The following is a 17,859-nucleotide window of genomic DNA, read 5'->3' as shown; positions in this document are numbered from 1 at the left end:
CCACCGCGTCCGGCCGAAAAACAACAAAAAATTTTTTCATCAAATCACCATCCAATCTAACTCCATCTCCACCATCTACTACAGATGTGATCGTGGATAAGCCATAAACCTTTCATAACTTTTATAAAGTAACTACAATTATGGTAGAAAGGATTAATGTTAAAGCAAAACTATTAAAAAAAAAAATACGATCACGTGACCATGGCGCCTTTTCAATGAAATAAGGGGCTTGGGCAAACGAGGATGCGGAAGATGGTCTGGGGTCCCTTCCGGATCCCCAGGTCCTCGACCCCCAGCATGTAAGGGCAAGATCAAGGAGGGTCTTCCTAAGCGTTCCTTGGCGCGGTCCTGAGGAGATTAAAGGCGTCAAATGGACCACTCCACACCTGAGCTGCCGCCAAGCTAACTCAATCGGAGCCGGCGCATTTGAGAAGGCGCCTGTGGTCGCTCCTCAGCCGCCGCGCTCCCACTCCGCGCCGCCGCGACTCTGCCCGCCCCGAAGGTGGACGTGAAGCTCCAACACCTCGACTTCTGGGCCAGCCTCCATGGCCAGGTCCCGGGACTGCTGGACTGGGACATGGGGAACGAGCTCTTTCTGGCCTTCACCACATCTCACCTCTCCTTAGCCGAGCAGAAACGTGAGTAGCGGGTGGGGTGAGGTGGGGGCTGGGCGTGGCGGCGGGGTGGCCTAGGGGCTCGCGGGACCCCGGGGCCGGGCGGCTCCCCGGCCTTCGCCCCGCCTCCCGGGGAGGCTTGCGGGGCCGAGCCCCCCGGGCTTAGCTCCGCAGCCCCACTCCACCCCACTCGTGAACTCCACTTGGGAGTGGTGGGGCGGGGCGGTTCGCGCCTGACTCAATTGGAAGCTTCCCGAAGGCAGCTGGTCTTACCTAAAAACGGAGGCTTTCCAGTCTACGTCACCAGCCAGGCTCCCAGAACATTCCAAGGCCTCTTCTGGGTCTTCTTGGCGCTGGTCGCCATTTGCTATACTGTATATTTCAGTTACTTTTCCGTCTCTTAAAAAAACAGGCCTCATCGTTTTATCCATGGCTGTATTCTCACCTCTTAACATACTGTCTGACACCTAGAAGTGCTCCCTACTTGCCAAATGCTTGGTTGACCATCGCGATCTTTTAGGCTTTCTTTTTCTTCTTTGGACCTCAAGTGTGGAGAGTTGAGGTAATTACTCCCCACATTCATGGTACCTTTTTGCCTGCAAGGCTCTTGGATTAACTTTTTTTTTCCCCAAATTTATTGTTTTTGAGACGGAGTCTTGCTCTGTCTCCCAGGCTAGAGTGTCAGCTCACTGCAACCTCCGCCTCCCGCGTTCAAGCGATTCTCCCACCTCAGCTTCCTGAGTAGTCTGGATTGCAGGCGTGCGCCACCACGCCCTGTTAGTTTTTTTATTTTTAGTAGAGGTGGAGTTTCACCATGTTGCTCATGTTGGCCTTCCAAAAGTGCTGGGATTACAGGCCTGAGCCACCGCCCCCGGCCTTAACTCTTCCTTTTGCCCCTTAAGTCTCTGTCCCTCCTTCCATTACCTCCGCTACTCCCATAACCAACCCTAATCCATTTAACGTCTGTTTTCTCCACTCATTGTTTTTGAGAGCTGTTGTTTTGCGTTGCTAAATTCAGGCCTGGTTCATTATTTCTGATTGTTGTTACTATTCTATCTGCTGGGTGTCCCACCTTTTACATTTTAATTTTCTTTACACCTAGATTGCTTCCAACTCTTTGCCACCATAATTAATGCTAATGAACATTCTTGTTTCTTCATTCAAGAAATATGTATTGAGCACCTCCAACTGACCTGGCACTGTTCTAGAAACTCATGATACGCAGTGAACAGAACAGACAAGGAACTTTACATTCTACTGGGGGCAGATAGATAATCCGCATAAGTATAATAAATGAGTAGGCCATATAGTATGCTATAAAGTGATCATCTGCAATGGAGAAAGAACAGGAGGAGACTCAGGAATAGGGGAAGGGTATGGTAGCAGCTACAGTTTGTTTTTGTTTATTTATTTTTGTTTTTTGAGATGGAGCCTGGCCCTGTTGCCCAGGCTGGAGTTCAGTGGTGCAGTCTTGGTTCACCACAACCTCTGCCTCCCGGGTTCAAGGGATTCTCCTGCCTCAGCCTGCTGAGTAACTGGGACTACAGGCACGTGCCCCCATGCCCGGTTAATTTTTGTATTTTTAGTAGAGATAGGGTTTCACTCTGTTGGCCAGGCTGGTCTCGAACTCCTGACCGTGATCCGCCGTCTCAGCCTCCCAAAGTGCTGGGATTACAGGTGTGAGCCACGGCGCCCGGCATTTTTTTTTTTTTTTTGACATGGAGTCTCACTCTGTCGCCCAGGCTGGAGTACAGTAGCGCAATCTCAGCTCACTGTACCCTCTGCCACCCAGGTTCAAGCAATTCTTGTGCCCCAGCCTCACCAGTAGCTGGGATTACAGACATGCATCACCATGCCCACCTAATTTTTGTATTTTTAGTAGAGACAGTTTCACCATGTTGACCAGGCTGGTCTCAAACTCCTGGCCTCAAGTGATCTACTTGCCTCGGCCTCCCAAAGTGCTGGGATTACAGGTGTGAGCCACCACGCCCGGCCACAGCTACAGTTTTAAATAAGATTGTGGGGTTGAACTCAATTAGGAACATAGTATTTGAGCAAAGAGTTGATGGGAGGGGAGGAGTGAGCCTAGAGGGTACTTGAAGGGAAAGTGGTAAGGAGGTCAGTAAGGCTGAACGACAGTAAATAAAGAGCTCCAAAGGGTGTGGTTGAGAGCAGGAATGACTGTCCTCTAAAGACTTTAGGGTTGACTTTGAGTCAGATGAGGGTTGGTTTTAAGGTTTTGTTTGAGATGGGCTCTTGCTCTTGCTCAGGCTGGAGTGCGGTGGCACAATTACCTCCAGGCTCAAGCAATGCTCCCACCTCAGTCCCCAAAGTAGCTGCAACCACAGGCACGGGCCACCACACTGGCTAACTTTTTTAGTATTTGTAGAGATGGGGATCTCCCTATGTTGCCCAGGCTGGTCTCGAACTCCTGGACTCAAGCAATCCTCCTACTTCCCAAATTGAGCAGAGGAGTGACTTGCTCTCAGGGTCTGCTTCATGAATGTGTGACCCGTGCAGTTGCCTAGGTGCCTGTGTTTGGTTTAATACACTGCTATCACTGTCTTGAAATTTTTAGTAATTTTTCAACGAAGAGCCTCATGTTTTCTTTACTGGACCCTACAAATTATGTGGCTAGTCCTGCATGATCTGTATTTGAAAAGATCACTCTGGCTGTTGTGTTGAGGGTAGACTTTGGATGTACAGAGACTAGGAGGCTGCAGTAGTAATCCAGACAAGAGATGATGGTAGATTGGGCCAGGGTAGTAGCAGGAGAACCAGCTAGCTATGCTGATGGATTGGATATGTAGTATAAGACAGACAACTGAGTATGAACCTTTCAAAGTGTTTTGACCTAGTGGAAGGATGGAGTTGCCTTGTACTGCAAGTGGGATACAGGTTTAGGAAAGAAAATCAGGAATTCTGTTCTGGATATGCTGAGCTGAGAGATCCTTAGACATCCAAGTAGAAGTGTTGAGTCTGCGGTTGGATACCTGAGCCTGGAGTTCTGGAGAGAGGTGGGGACTGCAGATGTAAATTTTGGGTCTTTTGGTCTATGGGTGGAATTTAAGGAGTAATAGAGGAGGAACAAGAATGAGCCCTGGGGGCAGTCCATTGTAAAGAGATTGGAGAGAAGAGCGATAACTAGCAAAAAAGACCATTGAGAATCAAAAGTAGGGGGTCTGTGGTGTCCTGGAAACCAAGTGGTAAAAGCCTTTCAAGGAGGGAGTGGTTAGATGAGTGGAATGTAAGTGATGATTGGACTTGACTAAGCAGAGGTCCCTGGCTAGTGGTTTTAGTAAGTGGTAGAATGTAAAACCTGACTGAAGGGCGTTTAAGAATGGAAGGAGGGGAAGTAGAGGCAATGTGTTATTATGCTTCAACAGGAAATAAGATGGTATAATTTTTAAATTTTTCTTTCTTTTCCTCTCTCTCTCTCTTTTAGAGACAGGGTCTCTATCTGGTGCCCAGGCTGGAGTGCAGTGGCACCAGCACAGCTCACTGCAGCCTTGAGCAGGCTTGAACTCCTGGGCTCAAGTGATCCTCCTGCCTCAGCTTTTTAAAGCAGGCTGGGATTACAAGCATAAGCCACTGCACCTGGTCCCTGAAATGGGAGAATTAACGGCATGTTTGCAGGCTGATGAGAATGACCCAACAAAGACAAAAAATCAGTGACACAGGACAGAGAGGGGAAGATTTGTGGAACAGTGTCCTTTAAAAAGCGTGGGGGATCTGTGCCAAAGCGAGACACAGACATCCAGAGGTGCTATCCTTGGGTCGCAATGAGATCAGCAGTCCATTGATCCTACCTTTTCACTGTTTCAATCACTTGATGTGTCTACCCTTATTCAACTAACTTGAATCCCATGGTCAAATATTACGCAGGTTCCCTGGATCGTCTGTGGCTTTGGAGCACTTTGTTGGCCAAACCACAACCCTGACTAAATCCACCTCTGCCAAACGAGTGAGCCAAAACCATAATTCAGTGGACTGGTGATCTCAGTGGGATCATAGTTGGGGTTGAGGGAGTTAGCCAGAAAGACACAAGGTGGTGCATTTTTATGTGGTACATAAATGAGGTTACGGAGAGGTTGCAATTGTTGATTTAGGTTATGACTGAGGGAGTGTCTACAGTAGAGTAGAAGTCAGACTCGCTGGAGAAGAGTTCAATAAACAGCAAAGATCATGTTTTTGTTTTCTAAACAAGGTCTGGCTTTGTTGCCCAAGCTAGAGTGCAGTAGCGTGAGCTTGGCTCACTGCAACCTCCCCTTTCCCTCTCGAGCCATCCTCCCACTTTAGCCTCCTGAGTAGCTGGGACTACAGGCTCACACCACCACACTCGGCTAGACTATTATCTTTGTATTTTTTGTAGAGATGGGGTTTCACCATGTTGCCCAGGCTGATTTCAAACTCCTGGGCCCAAGCAATCTGCCCTGCCTAAGCCTCTTAAAGTGCTGGGATTATAGGCATGAGCCACCACACCTGGCCAGCAACCAAGATTTAAGGCAGGAGTAGTGTTGGAGAGTGACAGTAAGTCAGGAGCTAAAACAGGAGGTCAGTAGATGATAGTAACAGTGGAGATTGATTAGTATATAAGTTCCTGTATTAACTTGAAAATATACATCCAGGAGCAAACAGTAAGGTAAATTGTAGTCCTGCCTCATTGCTCTTAACAAGGACTGCTCCAGTTGATACTCAGAACTGCAGTATAATAAGCGATTCTGTTTCTTTGCATGTTTCTCAACACTTGGTATTATCTTTATAACTCTAGTCAATCTGATTATCTCGTTATCTTACAGTGTTTTTCTTGTTAATAATACTGATCATCTCGTTAGCCATTCAGTTATCCCCTCCGTGTGAATGCTGATCCATATCGTTTGCCCATTTGTAAGTTTGTGTTGACATTTTACATATTGATTTGTAGGAGCTCTGTATATATTAGAGAACTGAGAAATTTGGGTTGAGGCCAGCTGCGGTGGCTCATGCCTGTAATCCCAGCACTATGGGAGGCCAAGGCGGGCGGATCACAAGGTCAGGAGATCGAGACCATCCTGGCTAATATGGTGAAACCCAGTCTCTACAAAAATACAAAAAAAATTAGCTGGGCATGGTGGCAGGTGCCTGTAGTCCCAGCTACTCGGGAGGCTGAGGCAGGAGAATGGTGTGAACCCGGGAGGTGGAGCTTTCAGTGAGTTGAGATGGCGCCACTGCACTCCAGCCTGGGCGACAGAGCAAGACTCTGTCTCAAAAAAAAAAGAGGAAAAAAGAGAAATATTTGGGTTGAAGTTTTGCTTCTTTGATTTTTTTTTTTTTTTTTTTTTTTTTTTTTTTTTTTGCTTATGGTGATTTTTACTATGTTTGAACTTTTTTTTAAGACAGAGTCTTGCTCTGTCACCTAGGCTGGAGTACAGTGGCATGATCTCAGCTCACTGCAACCTCCGCCTCCCAGGTTCAAGTGATTCTCCTGCCTCAGCCTCCCAAGTGGCTGGAACTACAGGTAAGTGCCACCACACCCGGCTAATTTTTTGTACTTTTAGTAGAGATAGGGTTTCGCCATGTTAGCCAGGCTGATCTTGAACTCCTGACCTCAAGTAATCCACCTGCCTTGGCCTCCCAAAGTGCTGGGATTACAGGTATCAGCCACCACACCTGGCCAAACTTTAATATTTGTACTATAATATGTGCATAAAACTTATAGATTCATTTTAGGGTAACTGGCATCTTAAGAGTATGTATTATAAGTCTTTGTTCAAGTCTTTTAAGTTCTTTATTTAAGAGCTGAGATGGGAGGATTGCTTGAGCTGGGAGGTGGAGATTGCAGTGAGCCAGTGTCACACCACTGCACTCCAGCATGGGCAACCAAGCAAGACCGTGTCTCAAAAAAAAAAACCCTATGTTTATATCTTTTGCTACTTTTTCCTTTTTTGAGTACTATGTTGAATATTAGCAACATAATAGGCATCCTCTCTAATTAAGCGATAAGGATGTCATTTCCCAAACAAAAGCCTAGATTCATCTGTAATATAATGACACTCATAGGGACAGTGAGGGGCAAAATAGTTTTGTCCTGAACAACCAGTTAATGGTGGTGCCACTTGCTGAGACAAAGAATACAGGAAGGCCAGGCATGGTGGTTCACGCCTGTAATCCCAACATTTTGGGAGCCTGAATAGGAGGATTGTTTGAGCCCAGGGGTTCAAGACCAGCCCGGGCAACAACATAGTGAGACCCTCATCTATACAAAAAATACAAAAATTAGGCCGGGCGCGGTGGCTCACACCTGTAATCCCAGCACTTTGGGAGGCTGAGGCGGCTGGATCATGAGGTCAGGAGTTCGACACCAGCCTGGCCAATATGGTGAAAGCTCTACTAAAAATATAAAATTACCCGGGCGTGGTGGCAGGCACCTGTAATCTCAGCTACTCGGGAGGCTGAGGCAGGAGAATCACTTGAACCTGGGAGGCAGAGGTTGCAGTGAGCCAAGATCACGCCACTGCACTCCAGCCTGGGTGACAGAGCAAGACTCCATCTGAAAAAAAAAAAAAATGCAAAAATTAATGGGGCGTAGTGGCGTGCACCTGTAGTTCCAGCTACTTGGGAGGCTGAGGTGGGAGAATCTCTTGAGCACACCACTGCACTCCAGCCTGTGCAACACAGCAAGACCCTGTCTCAGAAAAAAAACAAGAATACAGGAGGAAGAGCAACAAGATGGAATTCAGTTTTAGAAGCCATTTGAAGTGCCTGTGGGCTACCCAAGTAAAGATATCCAGTAAGTAGTTCTCCTTAAGGGCTAGCACAGAATGCTAGGCTAGAGGTGAAGATTTGAGAGCTCTACATTTTTTTATAGATGTTAACTGAAGCCACAGGCATGCATGAGATCATTCAGGGACAGTATATGTAGAGTGAGAAAAAAAGAATGCAGAGGGGAATGAGGTCAGAGAGGTAAAGGGAAAACCAGTAGAAGTAGAATGTGATGTTAACTCCCCAGGCAGGGCCCACAATACCTTCTCCCAGAGAAGCCTTAAGGCCTAGGATCCTAGGGTCACAAAGGGATATCCTAGGATGTTTTGACTCTCTCTTTCTTTTTGCCAGTTGCCAGGTATAAACTCCGAATTGTTAAGCCACCAAAATTACCCCTCGAGAAAAAACCCAACCCTGATAAGGATGGTAAGTATTGAGTTCTCTGACCTGTTTCTGTGACCTGGGCTGGAGACCAGGGGCACCCAAAGCCAGTGGGCTGCGGCACACAATCTCCTTTTGTTCTGCACAGGTCCAGATTATGAACCCAACCTCTGGATGTGGGTAAACCCCAACATCGTGTATCCCCCTGGAAAGCTGGAGGTCTCAGGACCTAGGAAGAGGGAGGATCTGACAAGCACACTCCCCTTATCTCAGCCACCACAGAAGGAGGAAGATGCCAGCTGCTCAGAAGCCACAGGGGTGGAATCACTGTCCCGGTCCTCCAGCAAGTGGTCTCCCCCTCGGAAGCGCTTTGCCTTTTCCCCCAGCACTTGGGAGGTATGAATCTCTGGGGGTGGGAGCCGGACTTGGGCAGTAGGCGAGGGGCATGGGGAAGAGCCATCACAGTTCTGCTCTCTTAGCCATAGCAAAAGGTGAACGGGTTCAGAAATTACCTACATGCTTGGGTTGGGGAAAAGCCCAGATGGTGGCCTTAGACCACCCCCCCTTCCTGCCACTGCACCCTGGAGTAGAGGCTGAGGAGTCAGGACCAGTTCCTACTCTGTGCTCCTCTAGCTCACAGAAGAGGAGGAGGCTGAGGACCAGGAAGACAGCTCCTCTGTGGCTCTCCCATCCCCTCACAAAAGGGCCCCCCTCCAGAGTCGGAGGCTTCGGCAAGCCAGCAGCCAGGCGGGGAGGCTCTGGTCCCGGCCCCCTCTCAATTACTTCCACCTAATTGCCCTGGCATTAAGAAACAGTTCCCCCTGTGGCCTCAACGTGCAACAGATCTACAGTTTCACTCGGTATGTGCCGGGGCCCTGTGAGGAGGGGAAGTGGGGCCAGGGCCCTGGGCTGATGCCTTCCAATCCATCCCAGGCCCTGGGTTGCTGACCTGGTTTCCCTATCTGGGTCTGAGAGGACGAGTATGTTCCCAGTTCCCTTTTCCCAGGCACATTTGTGCCCACATGTGTACAGGAACATAGCCATTCCCACCCCTTTTCACATCTAAAGAACCCTCCAACCTTTTTATGACTTTAGTTCTTTTTTTCTTTTTCTTTTTTTTTCTTTTTAACTAGTTTTCAGTGCTCTTTGGGTATAGTTCTCCTTTAAAACATAAATTCACTTGGGTCAGGTAACAGTTTTCCACCATCCTTTGAAGATCAGCCAGTCTAAAGTCAGGTTTCCCCAACAGTTCCCACCTGCTTCTGCTAGGACTGGACTGCCTGGCACAGCTCCCTGCACCCCCAGGGGCGCAGGGAACCCAGTTGAGAAGGGTTTTCCATTTAGCTCAGAAAGTCCTGCTCACATGAGTGTGAGGAAGGGAGTTTGTTGGGCCCTTTCCCAGCGTTAGGAAAAGTGCCTAATGTCTCAGAATAGGCATTTTTAAGTGGTTTCCGTCCTTGATCAAGATTCCTCTTATGGGAGATGCTTGGCCTGATTCTGCTTTGTTCATGCTGTGGTCCAAGCCCTGGCCCTCAGAGGGAGGGAGGGTTCAGGTGAGCCACACACCACGTGGACGCTTTGCCACGTGCTCAGTCAGCAAAGAGCAACTCCAGGCCAACTTGCTACTGTCCCCCTGTAGAGGGGCTGAAGTTCCTGGCCCCTGGGTAGAACATGCTCCAGAGAAGGGCATTCCCGAGACATAACATGCCTTTCCTTACCTCTCCTCCCTGTCCACAGAAAACACTTCCCCTTTTTCCGGACAGCCCCAGAAGGCTGGAAGAATACTGTCCGTCACAATCTCTGTTTTCGAGACAGCTTTGAGAAAGTGCCTGTCAGCATGCAGGCCGGGGCCAGCACACGGCCTCGATCTTGCCTCTGGAAGTTGACGGAGGAGGGACACCGCCGCTTTGCGGAGGAGGCTCGCGCCTTGGCTTCCACTCGGCTGGAAAGTATCCAGCAGTGCATGAGCCAGCCAGGTGTGAAGACTTGTGTGTGGGCCCAAGGGGAGGAGACCTGAGGATCCTGACCCAAAACTGAGTGTGGAAGCCTGGGTCACACCATGGTGGGGGGTCAGGGGGGCATCTTCTATAGGAAACAGGGATTAGCAGTGATCTGAGACCCTCAGGTGATGCCTGCCTGAGGTGAGACCTCCCCCACCAATGTGGGACGTGATGTGCCAGGAATCCATGGGCAAACAACTAAGGGGCAGCCGGCCTTGCCAAGCCCAGCAGCCTAGGCAATAGTGAGCACACAACATGAGAAGCACACTAATAGAGGTTATGTGCAAAGAGTACTTGTACTTTCCCTGGAGCAGTGCAGGGAGGCTTCAGAGAAGAGGCAGCACTTGAGCCTTGTGTGAAAGAAGCAGATCACCTGCTATGAGAGAGCATCCCAGGCCTAGGAAACAGCAATTGTGAAGCATAAACTCCTGAACTCTCTCCTTTTCTTACAGATGTGATGCCCTTCCTCTTTGATCTTTAACCCCAAGAAGCAGGAGCCAGCTAATGCTTTATTAAATTTACCCTCAGTAGCCTTCTGTGTGTGTCTATGGAGGTGGGGTCTCTAAGGATGGGGTTAAGGGTGGAGGTGGAGATCAACTCCAACGTTGGAGATGGGACACCTTCAGCTTACAGATGCTCCTGAGGCAATGGGGCAGGTGCCTGCTGTGCAGCAAAGGGAGTCCGTAATTTTCTTTCCTCAAAGGAGGAAAATGCACAGCCTTCTAAAGCATCTTGGAGCAATTTCCATTTTCCTGAATTATGAAGATAATCTTGGCTGGGTGTAGTGGCTCACACCTGTAATCCAGCACTTTGGGAGGCTGAGGCAGGAGGATCCCTTGAGCACGGGCGGTTAAGGCTGCAGTCAGCCATGATCACACCACTGCACTCCAGCCTGGGCAACAGCAAGACTCCATCTTTAAAAATTATCCTGGGAGATGCCAGTTTGTAACAGCCAATTCTGTAAGCCCCACACATTCATTCAATTGATACTCCTTAACCACCACGCCTGGCTAATTTTTTGTATTTTTTTAGTAGAGATGGGGTTTCTCCATGTTGGTCAGGCTGATCTCGAACTCCCGACCTCAGGTGATCCGCCCGCCTTGGCCTCCCAAAGTGCTGGGATTACAAGTGTGAGCCACTGCACCTGGCAGGTGACTTTTTTTTTTCTTTTTTTTTTGAGATAGAGTCTCGCATTGTTGACCAGGCTGGAGTGCAGTAGCACAATCTCGGCTCACTGCAACCTTCGCCTCCCAGGTTCAAGCGATCCTCCTGCCTCAGCTCCCCTAGTAGCTGGGATTACAGGCATGCACCACAAGGCCCAGCTAATTTTTGTATTTTTAGTAGAGACAGGATTTCACCATGTTGGCCAGGCTGGTCTCCAATTCCTGACCTCAGATGATCCACCCGCCTTGGCCTCCCAAAGTGCTGGAATTACAGGCGTGAGCCACCACGCCTGGTCTCTTGAGTTAATTTTTGTATGGTCAGCGTTCATTTTTGGCTTGTAGATGTCCAATTGCTCCTTCCAAAAGTGCTGGATTACAAGTGTGAGCTGACTACAGCCTCGAACTCCTTGGGCTCAGGCAATCCTCCCACCTCAGCCTCCCAAGGAGCTAGGACTACAGGTGCGTACCACCACACCCGGCTAATTTTTTTTTTTTTTTTTTTTTGAGACGGAGTCTTGCTTTGTCGCCCAGGCTGGAGTGCAGTGGCACCATCTCGGCTCACTGCAAGCTCCGCCTCCTGAGTTCACGCCATTCTCCTGCCTCAGCCTCCGAGTAGCTGGGACTACAGGCACGCACCACCATGCCCGGCTAATTTTTTGTATTTTTAGTAGAGACAGGGGTTTCACTGTGTTAGCCAGGATGGTCTCGATCTCCTGACCTTCTGATCCACCCGCCTCGGCCTCTCAAAGTGCTGGGATTACAGGCGTGAGCCACCGCGCCCGGCGCCCCGGCTAATTTTTTTTTGCGATGGAGTTTTGCTCTTGTTGCCCAGGCTGGAGTGCAATGGCGCGATCTCTGCTCACTGCAACCTCCACCTCCCGAGTTCAAGCCATTCTCCTGCCTCACACTCCGAGTAGCTGAGATTACAGGCATCCACCACCACATCTGGCTAATTTTTTTGTATTTTTAGTAGAGATAGGGTTTCACCGTATTACTCAGGCTGGTCTCAAACTCCTGACCTCAGGTGATCCACCTGCCTCAGCCTCCTAAAGTGCTGGGATCACAAGCGTGAGCCACCGCACCCGACCTGGATACTGATTTCTAAGTGATAGCCACTGAAGGAGTGGGTAAGGGAGACCAGGTCAGGTCATTTGCTCTGGGCCCACCCAGAGCTCTCCTGCAGCCAAAGCCTCTTTCCTACAACCCTAGTCTATTCAGCTCCTAGGAAGGAGAGGGTCCTGAGTCCCAAGCTCTGCTTTCATCTGATTTCACCTCAATTTGTCCACCTCATCTGCACTTTGTATACAGCCTTATCACTGTGCACATTCTTGTTAACATCAGGGTTTTTTTGCTTTGTTTTTGTTTTTTGAGATGGAGTCTCACTCTGTGGCCCCAGCTGGAGTGCAATGGAGCAATCTCGGCTCACTGCAACTTCCGCCTCCCAGGTTCAAGCGATTCTCCTGCCGCAGCCTCCCAAGCAGCTGGGACTACAGGCGTGCACCACCATATCTGGCTAATTTTTGTATTTTACTAGAGATGAGGTTTCATCATGTGGCCCAGGCTGGTCTCAAACTCCTGAGCTCTGGCAATCCACTTGCCCCGGCCTCCCACAGTACTAGGTTACAGGCGTGAGCCACCACACCTGGCCAACATCAGGTTGAAGTTGCAAGTGGATCCCAAAATGCAACAGATCAGAAAGAAAGTACAAAACAATACAGCCTTTGGGGAAAATGGGACTTGGAAAAAAATCTGCCTTTGCCCACTTTGCTCTCTAATAAACTCCCGTACTTGCACCTAGTTTTCACTTATCGATTACTTTATTTTTCTGTTTTTAGGCAGAATTGCAATCCCAGCTCACTGCACCTCCCAGGTTCAAGCAATTCTCCTGCCTCAGTCTCCCGAGTAGCTGGGACCACAGGCACGTGCCATCACGTCCTGCTAATTTTTGTATTTTTAGTAGAGTCGGGGTTTCACCATGTTGTCCAGGCTGGTCTTGTACCCTCCCTGAGGTCAAGCGATGCACCCATGTCAGCCTCCCAAAGTGTTGGGATTACAAGTGTGAGCCACCACCCCAGGCCAGAGGAAAAGCATTCTAATAGAGGGGTTAGAATGGACAAAGCCCTGGAGGTAGAGACATACCTTGGCCTTTTGAGCAAATGGGGATGAGACCATGGAAGACAGAATACACTAAACAAGGGCAGAAGGATCCAAGGTGAAACTGGGAGAGGCACAGCGTAGGCTTTTCTAGGCTATAACAGGGCATTTGGACTTTTTTCCAGTATGGTGGAAAGTAATTGAAGTAACTTACTTAACCTGTTTGTTGTTGTCATTGTTGTTAATCACAATTAGCCATTCATTGACAGTGGCTTGTTGTCGGGGGAAGCCAACATGGAAGCAGGAAGACCCATTAGGAGGTGACTGCAGTAAATCAGACTGGTTGAAGTAGTAGTGGCAGTAGAGATGGAGACAGAAGAACAATTTGATGATGCATCGTGGAGGTAGAAAAAACAAGTCAATAGTATTGACTGCAGGAGAAGAAACGACAAAAATGACTCTGAGGTTTTTGGTTTGAGCAAGTAGGTGAATGGTGAGGAGATGAAGCCTGCAGGAGTAGCAGGTTTGAGCATTCTGTGTTTAGTATCTGTGAGACAAGAGCGGGCACGATGGCTTACACCTGTAATCCCAGCACTTGGGGAGGCAGAGATGGGTGGATCACTTGAGCCCGGGAGTTGGAAACTAGCCTGGGCAACATGTCAAGACCCCTTCTCTACAAAAAAGAAATAAGCTGGGCGTGGTGGCATGTGCCTGTGCTCCCAGCTACTTGGCAGGTTGAAGTGGGAGGATTGCTTGAGCCCAGGAGGTCAAGGCTGCAGTGAGTCATAATTGTGCCACTGCACTCCAGCCTGAGTAATGACAGAGCAAGATCCTATCTCCAATTAAAAATAAATAAATAAAAGGAATCTGTGAGGCCAGGCACAGTGGCTCACACCTATAATCCCAGCACTTTGGGAGGCTGAGGTGGGAGGATCACTTGAGTTCAGGAGTTTGAGACCAGCCTGGCCAACATGGTGAAACCCTGTCTCTACTAAAAATGCAAAAATTAGCCAGGTACGGTGGCTCACACTTGTAATCCCAGCACTTTGGGAGGCTGAGGCGGGCGGATCATGAGGTCAGGAGTTTGAGACCAGACTGGCCAAGAGGGTGAAACCCCGTACTAAAAATACAAAAATTAGCTAGGCGTGGTGGTGGACACCTGTAATCCCAGCTACACAGGAGACTGAGACAAGAGAATTGCTTGAACCCAGGAGGAAGAAGTTGCCCCGAGCCGAGATCGCACCACTGCACTCCAGCCTAGGTGACAGAGCAAGACTCCGTCTCAAAAGGCGGTGGGGCCAGGCGCAGTGGCTCACACCTATAATCCCAGCACTTTGGGAGGCTGAGGTGGGTGGATCACCTGAGGTCGGGAGTTTGAGACCAGCCTGACCAACATGGAGAAACCCCGTCTCTACTGAAAAAAAAAAAAAAAAATTAGCTGGGGGTGGTGGCACATGCCTGTAATCCCACCTACTCGGGAGGCTGAGGCAGGAGAATCGCTTGAGATTGAACCCAGGAGGCGGAGGTTGCGGTGAGCTGAGATCGCACCATTGCACTCCACCCTGGGCAACGAGAGCAAAACTCCATCTCACACACAAAAAAAGGGAATCTGTGAGACATCAGGGTGGTTATGTCAATGTCAAGTAGATAGTTATAAGTCTGGAATTCAGAAGAGAAGTCTGAGGTGAAAATGTAAATCCACTGAGAGTCAGCAGTATGTGGATAGCACTTAATATGCTCTATGTACTGACAGAAAGATATCCACAAGGCCGGGTGCAGTGACTCATGCCTGTAATCCCAGCACTTTGGGAGGCCGAGGTGGGTGGATCACTTGAGGTCCAGAGTTCGAGACTAGCCTGACCAACATGGAGAAACCCTGTTTCTACTAAAAATACAAAATTAGCCGGGCATGGTGGTGCATGCCTGTAATCCCAGCTACTTGGGAGGCTGAGGCAAGAGAATCACTCAAACCCAGGAGGTGGAGGTTGTGGTGTGCCGAGATGGCGCCACTGCACTCCAGCCTGGGCAACAAGAGTGAAACTCCATCTCAAAAAAAAGAAAAAAAAAAGGAAAGATAACCACAATGCATTTTGAGGAATTAAAAAAAAAAAAAAAAAGAGTAGCAGAACAGTGTGTTCAAAATTACCCCAAATATGGCAGAAATTATGTTCATATATATATATGAAGTCTAAACAGAAACCATCTTGATCAATATAGGTGTCAAACAGCAATGGCCACCTTCGAGGACTGGGTAGGCAACAAAAATGGGGCAATTGTTTGTAGCCTCTGTACAGTTTTTTTTTTTTTTTTTTTTGAGACGGAGTCTCGCTCTGTTGCCCAAGCTGGAGTGCAGTGGCGCTATCTTGGCTCACTGCAAGCTCCGCCTCACGGGTTCACGCCATTCTCCTGACTCAGCCTCCCAAGTAGCTGGGACTACAGACGCCTGCCACCTCGCCCGGCTAGTTTTTTTGTATTTTTTAGTAGAGACGGGGTTTCACCGTGTTCACCAGGATGGTCTTGATCTCCTGACCTCGTGATCTGCCCGTCTCGGCCTCCCAAAGTGCTGGGATTACAGGCTTGAGCCACCGCGCCCGGCCCAGTTTTTGTTTTTTACAAGAAATTGCTTTTTACAATTTTTCTTTTTTCTTTTTTTGAGACTGAGTCTTGCTCTATTACCTAGGCTGGAATGCAGTGGCAAGATCTCAGCTCACTTCAACCTCTGCCTTCCGGGCTCAAGTAATTGTCCTGTCTTAGCCTCCCTGGTAGCTGGGACCACAGTCACACACAATCCTGCCTGGTTAATTTTTTGTATTTTTAGTAGAGAAGAGGTTTTGCCATGTTGCCCAAGCTGGTCTCAAACTCCTGAGCTCAAGCAATCTGCCTGCTGGGATCACAGGCGTGAGCCACCGTGTCCGGCCTATAGTTTTTGTTTGTTTGTTTTTGAGACAGAGTGGAGTGCAGTGGCCGGATCTCAGCTCACTGCAAGCTCCGCCTCCCGGGTTTACGCCATTCTCCTGCCTCAGCCTCTCGAGTAGCTGGGACTGCAGGCGCCCGCCACCTCGCCCGGCTAGTTTTTTTGTGTGTATTTTTTAGTAGAGACGGGGTTTCACCGTGTTAGCCAGGATGCTGTCGATCTCCTGACCTCGTGATCTGCCCGTCTCGGCCTCCCAAAGTGCTGGGATTACAGGCTTGAGCCACCGCGCCCGGCCTGTTTTTTGAGACAGTCTAGCTCTGTCACCCAGGCGTGAGTGCGGTGGCATGATCTCAGCCCGCTGCAACCTCTACCTCCTGGTTTCAAGCGATTCTCGTGCCTCAGCCTCCCGAGTAGCTGGGACTACAGGTCAGCACCAACACACCTGGCTAATATTTGTATTTTCAGTAGAGACCAGGTTTTGCTATGTTAGCCACATGTTGGCCAGGCTGGTCTTAAACTCCTGATCTCAAGTGATCCACCTGCCTCGGCCTTCTAAAGTGTTGGGATTGCAGGCATGAGCCACTGCACCTGGGCTACAATTTTTAATAGAGGGAATTTTTTACAATTTTTTTTTTTTTTAGACAAAGTCTTGCTCTGTCACTCAGGCTGGAGTGCAGCGGGACAATCTCAGCTCACTGCAACCTCTGTCTCTGGGTTCAAGCGATTCTCTTGCGTCAGCCTCCTGAGTAGCTGGGATTACAGGTGCGCACCAGCACGCCCGGCTAATTTTTGTATCTTTAGTAGAGACACAATTTCACCATGTTGGTCAGGCTGGTCTCAAACTCCTGACCTCGTGATCCGCCTGCCTCGGCCTCCCAAAGTGCCAGGATTACAGGCATGAGCCCCCATGCCTGGCCCATTTTTTATGATTTTTAAGGAAAACTACCCATGAGCCCATTTGGTAGCTTGATACTACTAATTAGCAGGCTGTTAGCTGCATGCTTCCTGGGCTCCTTCCATGCACTAACTCCCACCACTAAACGGCATCTTAACCTCAGGGTGCCTGGGTTTTGATGGTTTTTACTTAATTTGACAAGCATACATAGAGGACCACCATCTGTTAATTAAGAGTCAGGCATGAATAGAACACAATCCCTGCACTTGAGGAGTTTTTCCTTTTTTTTTTTGAGACGGCGTCTCGCTCTGTCACCCAGACCGGAGTGCAGTGGCCCTATCTCGGCTCACTGCAAACTCCGCCTCCCGGGTTCATGCCATTCTCCTGCCTTAGCCTCCCGAGTAGCTGGGGCTACAGGCGCCCACCACCATGCCCAGCTAATTTTTTATATTTTTAGTAGAGAACAGGTTTCACCATGTTAGCCAAGATGGTCTCGATCTGCTGACCTCGTGATCCGCCCGCCTCCGCCTCCCATAGTGCTGGGATTACAGGCGTGAGCCAGCGCACCCGGCCGAGGAGCTTTTCAATTATTGGTTTTCAACTGACTGCTAGACAAAAATGATGACAGGATGAGCAAAGGATCTTGAAGTTGAGGAATTAATTCTTCAGAGACAACTCTGGAAGGCTTCACAAAGGGGTGACATTTCATCCTTTCAATAAACATTGATTTAGAGCTTACCATATGCAAGATAAAGTCATCAGCTTCATGGAAATTACTTCTAGTTCATAATTCAGAGCCTTATATAATAGAAAATTTGTAAGGAAGGATTGGAAAAATGTAAATTCCAGGCAGAGGGGCTGAAGATGCTGAAGCTCGTAGAAGCAGACTAGAGTATGGAGGATATATGGAGTGTAATAGAGCAGACACTTGGAAACCAGTTAGATTTTATGTGAACCCAAGCAAGAGAGGAGGAGAATTGAAATGAAGTATGCTCTGAGTTTAAAAAAATATAGGCTGCATGTGGTGGCCCATGCCTGTAATCCCAGCACTTTTGAG

At 48.9% G+C, this 17,859-nt stretch overlaps 1 protein-coding gene across 2 annotated transcripts; it reads left to right on the top strand.

The window, feature by feature from the left end:
• Positions 1-234: 234 nt before the first annotated feature.
• FOXR1 (forkhead box R1) lies at positions 235-10,263 on the top strand. 2 transcript variants are annotated; one of them, XM_017870477.1, is made up of 6 exons: positions 235-638; positions 7,707-7,781; positions 7,885-8,132; positions 8,370-8,596; positions 9,474-9,712; positions 10,189-10,263. In XM_017870477.1, exons 1-6 carry the CDS (start codon positions 578-580, stop codon positions 10,215-10,217), a joined length of 879 nt encoding a protein of 292 aa, XP_017725966.1. In that variant the 5' UTR covers positions 235-577; the 3' UTR covers positions 10,218-10,263. The 2 variants fall into 2 exon arrangements, with proteins under 2 accessions (XP_017725966.1, XP_017725965.1); XM_017870476.1 differs by lacking the exon at positions 10,189-10,263 and having other exon boundaries at positions 9,474-10,069.
• The last annotated feature ends 7,596 nt before the right edge of the window (positions 10,264-17,859 follow it).

Source organism: Rhinopithecus bieti, unplaced genomic scaffold, assembly GCF_001698545.2.
Source record: "Rhinopithecus bieti isolate Rb0 unplaced genomic scaffold, ASM169854v2 scaffold_5002, whole genome shotgun sequence".
In the NCBI taxonomy this organism is placed as follows: Eukaryota; Metazoa; Chordata; class Mammalia; order Primates; family Cercopithecidae; genus Rhinopithecus; species Rhinopithecus bieti.
This window is presented reverse-complemented; position numbering and strand designations above follow the sequence as displayed.

What these genes read in the sequence shown, in the direction of transcription:
- FOXR1 (XM_017870476.1), top strand. Translation starts at nt 578, where the DNA reads ATGGGGAACGAGCTCTTTCTGGCCTTCACCACATCTCACCTCTCCTTA. An exon ending in TTTCCCCCAGCACTTGGGAG is followed by an intron (nt 8,133 to 8,369) that starts GTATGAATCTCT and finishes GTGCTCCTCTAG; the next exon opens with CTCACAGAAGAGGAGGAGGC. An exon ending in CAGATCTACAGTTTCACTCG is followed by an intron (nt 8,597 to 9,473) that starts GTATGTGCCGGG and finishes CCCTGTCCACAG; the next exon opens with AAAACACTTCCCCTTTTTCC.